The sequence below is a fragment of the Mytilus edulis genome, chromosome 11, assembly GCF_963676685.1.
Source record: "Mytilus edulis chromosome 11, xbMytEdul2.2, whole genome shotgun sequence".
Lineage (NCBI taxonomy): Eukaryota > Metazoa > Mollusca > Bivalvia > Mytilida > Mytilidae > Mytilus > Mytilus edulis.
Window position 1 is genome coordinate 6,383,599 of NC_092354.1, and position 5,023 is coordinate 6,388,621.

The 5,023-nt window shown below is 32.5% G+C and overlaps 1 protein-coding gene across 1 annotated transcript; it reads right to left on the minus strand.

The window, feature by feature from the left end:
* Nucleotides 1-2,000: 2,000 nt before the first annotated feature.
* LOC139495054 (zinc finger protein 227-like) lies at nt 2,001-4,533 on the minus strand. The gene is made up of 2 exons (XM_071283208.1): nt 2,662-4,533; nt 2,001-2,492 (listed from the first exon to the last, which is right to left on the minus strand). The coding sequence occupies exons 1-2, from the start codon at nt 3,898-3,900 to the stop codon at nt 2,040-2,042; spliced, it is 1,692 nt and encodes a 563-aa protein (XP_071139309.1). The 5' UTR covers nt 3,901-4,533; the 3' UTR covers nt 2,001-2,039.
* Nucleotides 4,534-5,023: the final 490 nt, after the last annotated feature.

Genomic DNA, 5,023 nt, shown 5'->3' on the forward strand with positions numbered 1-5,023 from the left:
GACGTGATATATTTCAGTATTGGTTTACTCCATTTTAAATTTGCATAGATATTTTGAAAAGAATATGATGTACGGAAATGTCCCAGGGGAAATTTAGTTTGGACACTTGAAACATTTCAGTTAAAAAAATAAAATTTTGACAGATATAATTTATTGAATTGTAAACACGATCGTTTTATACTAAATGTAAGCTCAAATATTTTAATAAATGTTGAAAATATTATTGTGTTTGTGAGTGGAAAACTACTTAAAATTGTAGAAATATTCAAAAGTAGCTCTCGCGTTTTTGTTCTGCGGCTACGTTAACGGAACACCAATCAAGTAATCGATCTTCAAGACTATGGCTTCAATATTCAATGGTATAAAATATCATGTTCTGCTTGTCGTAGACTCAAAAAGACTTCAAGTTGGAATAGATCTACGAAGACTAAAGAAAGTTCATGTGTGGTTTGGCATTGTACATGCCCACGACACCGATGTCCAGATATTGTTCGGAAGATGTTTTGAGAAGTAACGATGCTACCGGACATGTAAAATTAAACTGTTACAGTATATTACAGAACACAAAACTGGCTATCTTTGCTGTAAATACAAGTTAAAACCGGACATGGTTTACATTAAAGCTAAAAATCACAATCCCACGGCATCAAATAATTTAAAAAAAAAAACATATGATACTACCATATACCTCTAGTAGGCAGTAAAAGTGCTATATGTACGTTTTGTTTGGGTCTAGCCCAAGAATAATTAAGTTCAAGTCTTTTTAGAACGTTATCGGAAGGACATACTAATACAAAAACTTAGTACCAGTGTTATATGAACGTTATCGGAAGGACATACTCCTACAAAAACTTAGTAAATTAATGTTTTGGAAGAACATATTCCCACAAAAATTGAGTACCAGAGTTATATGAACGTTATCGGAAGGACATTTCATACAAAAACTTTGTACTAGTGTTATATGAATATTATCGGAAGGACATACTCCTACACAAACTTAGTATCAGTGTTAAATGAATGTATCCGAAGGACATACTCCTACCAAAATTGAGTACCAGTGTTATATGAACGTTATCGGAAGGTCATCACATGTATGAATTTTCGCATACCACACTTGTAAAGATCATAACATTCATGATTTCTCGTGTATCTATTGTCACTTAATCCTTCACTCAACACATGTGTCACACATTATTTTGGTACCGTCAATTTTATATTTCAAACTGTCTAACTATATTGATTTCTATTATGTACATTTCGTTTACAGCATGCATATTTAATGTATTCAATACTAAGAATGATCTAGAAAGTCGCTATGAATTTACATGTCCGAAATATTTGTTTACATCTGAAACATGTAAGATTATAAATTTCTATTTGTCAATAACCTTTTAAACTGTAAGCTAATCCAAACATCTTACAAGTTCGTTATGCAACTTTTATACGGTCATATCAAATAATTTACCGATAGATTGATCACCTATCGTAACTCTCTTTGATAAACGTAATCAATCTGTTATCTAATTTCTGTTGACGAAATGACCATTACAAACTGTGTTGCAATAGCAACTTCTATTTGGTATTTAAAGAAAGATAAATTTGTATATAAGGACTCCGTTTGGATATGCCAACGAGAGCACATGAACTGCGTTCGGATTTTCCATCGCAATCATATACATTGTTTTTGGTTTAAATTAACTAAGTTGTAACACTGATACTTTATATTTGGACTTTATTAAATGAATTTGGACTTTACCAATTTGTTTATGTTTACTGTATTGAACTGCCGACTTGTGTGTGAATAAAGAGCTAGTACCCCGCATTGTGAATCGTTCCCAAAGACGGAATCCCATTCGAAGCCATTTTGGCAATATTTATCTGGAAAGGTACAAAATCTGTAACGGTTATAATGTCTTTACGATAATAACCGTCGGAACTAAAGCTTGTACCCATACGTCACATTGTAGGCCTTCTTTTATCAGTATATGTTTTTGTATGTCTCAGACAATTACTGATTCTGCCAACTCTTTTTCAAAATATCACATCTTATCTTTCCAAGTATGGATTTTCATGTGTTTATTACGATTGCTTTTGTGACCAAATGCTTTACCACATACATCACATCTGTAAGGTTTTTCGCCAGTATGTGTTATCATGTGTGTACGACAAGAACTGCTTTGGCCAAATTCTTTTCCACAAATATAACATGCGTAAGGTTTTTCGCCAGTATGTTTTTGCATGTGTACATTATAGTTGCTCTTGGTACTAAATTCTTTACCACATTCATCACATTTGTAAGGTTTTTCACCAGTATGTGTTCTCATGTGAATTAGACAATTATCTTTTTTGCAAAACTTTTTTTCACAAATATCACATTTGTAAGGTTTTTCGCCAGTATGTGTTCTCATGTGAGTTAGACAATTACTTTTTCTGCGAAACTGTTTTCCACAAACATCACATTTGTAAGGTTGTTCACCAGTATGCTTTCTCATGTGAATTCGACAGGCGCTTTCTCGTTGAAACTCTTAATCACAAAAAACACATTTAATATGTTTTTCCACAGTATGAATTCTCATGTGTTCATTATAGTTGCCTTTCTGACCAAATTCCTTATCACATACATCACATTTTGTAAGGTTTTTCGCTAGCATGTGTTTTCATGTGAATTTGATAAATATTGTTTTGGCAAAATTCCTTTCCACAAATATCACATTTGTAAGGTTTTCCACCAGTATGGATTTTCTTGTGTATATTATAATTGCCTTTATGACCAAATACTTTTCCACATTTATCACATTTGTAAGGTGTTTCGCCAGTATGGATTTTCTTGTGAACTTTACAGTTGCTGTTTTGGACAAATCCTTTTCCACAAATATCACATTTGTAAGGTTTTTCGCCAGTATGGATTTTCTTGTGTATATTATAATTGCCTTTGCTACTAAATTCGTTACCACATACATCACATCTGTAATGTTTTTCGCCAGTATGTGTTATCATGTGTGTACGACAAGAACTGCTTTGGCCAAATTCTTTTCCACAAATATAACATGCGTAAGGTTTTTCGCCAGTATGTTTTTGCATGTGTACATTATAGTTGCTCTTGGTACTAAATTCTTTACCACATTCATCACATTTGTAAGGTTTTTCACCAGTATGTGTTCTCATGTGAATTAGACAATTATCTTTTTTGCAAAACTTTTTTTCACAAATATCACATTTGTAAGGTTTTTCGCCAGTATGTGTTCTCATGTGAGTTAGACAATTACTTTTTCTGCGAAACTGTTGTCCACAAACATCACATCTGTAAGGTTGTTCACCAGTATGCTTTCTCATGTGAATTCGACAGGCGCTTTCTCGTTGAAACTCTTGATCACAAAAAACACATTTAAAATGTTTTTCCCCAGTATGAATTCTCATGTGTTCATTATAGTTGCCTTTCTGACCAAATTCCTTATCACATACATCACATTTGTAAGGTTTTTCGCTAGCATGTGTTCTCATGTGAATTTGATAAATATTTTTTTGGCAAAATTCCTTTCCACAAATATCACATTTGTAAGGTTTTCCACCAGTATGGATTTTCTTGTGTATATTATAATTGCCTTTATGACCAAATACTTTTCCACATTTATCACATTTGTAAGGTGTTTCGCCAGTATGGATTTTCTTGTGAACTTTACAGTTACTGTTTTGGACAAATCCTTTTCCACAAATATCACATTTGTAAGGTTTTTCGCCAGTATGGATTTTCTTGTGTATATTATAATTGCCTTTGCTACTAAATTCTTTACAACATTCATCACATTTGTAAGGTTGTTTACCAGTAAGATTTTTCATTTGACGTAGACAAGAACTTTTTCGGTGAAACTCTTTGTCTGCAGTAGCCTCTTTACTGGACATAACTAAGTGTTACAGTCTGTTCACAGATGTGTTTTTTTATCTACAACATACAAATACCAATTTATTTAAAGATGGTAGGTAAACTATGTTATAATTACAACTATAAGCAGTATGTATTGTGTACATACATTTGTACTAGAAGTCTGATTTTTTTCATTTATCCCTGTTCAGGAGCACCTGAGAGCACCGCGTTTTTTTTGTGGGATTGGTTTCCCTTGATGGACCGCTGTTTATCTTGTCGTCGTTTCGTAGTTTTCCAATGCTCGCCGACTCGCTTTCGACTTTATTGAGAGTGAATGTTTCTTTGTCATCATTGGTCTCTCTTTTAACAAATAAACTAGAATATTGTGGATACCTTTTTTTTTTTTTTACAAAAACAGATTATGTCATTACTTTTGTTTGAGAACCTCTTAAAAAACTATAATTTCGACCAAAAAAAGAAAGAAAGAGATTAAGGTACAAAACTTTGATAATGGGACGAAAAAGATAAAAAAAGAAAAAAAAAAAAAAAAGATTATCAAAAAAGTATTAGGCCTAAGATCTTGCATGCCAGACGCGGGTTACATCTTCATAAGACTCTCAGTGATGCTCGAATAGAAAAAAGTTAAATAGCCAAATCAAGTATAAATTAGAAGAGGGTCAATAATTTTTCACAGATTTTTCCAAAATACGACTACGGTAAATAGTTTTGCTTGAGTTAAAAAAATCTTTAGGATTTACAAGAATTCAGAATTACGCCAACTGTAAGTTTAAAAATATGACTATGTTTACATTTACACTGTGTCTAAACCACACCGACAAAATTTGTTCGGACTCGATGGTATCTAACATCGGGCACAATGACGGAACATCAATAGACAGAAGAAAGATAGATTTCTCCTTATTTTCTTATTTTTTTTTCATGATATCAAAGAATATATATACATATACAACTATTTTCTATTGTGATATGCAATATTTTCTACAACTGTTCTATATTAACGGAGAAATAAGTAAAAATGCATGTCAAAATGACGAATTGAGTGAACCTTGCCTCGAAATTGTTTAATTTCTCGTTAAATTGTTCATTTTGTACGGAAAGAAAGGTACGGGAAGATAGATACTGACACGGAGATTGCAAAAC

Coding starts and splice junctions, on each gene's coding strand:
- LOC139495054 (XM_071283208.1), bottom strand. CDS start 3,900: ATGTCCAGTAAAGAGGCTACTGCAGACAAAGAGTTTCACCGAAAAAGT. Junction 2,493..2,661: donor ACAATATTTATCAAATTCAC/ATGAAAACACAT, acceptor TGTCGAATTCAC/ATGAGAAAGCATACTGGTGA.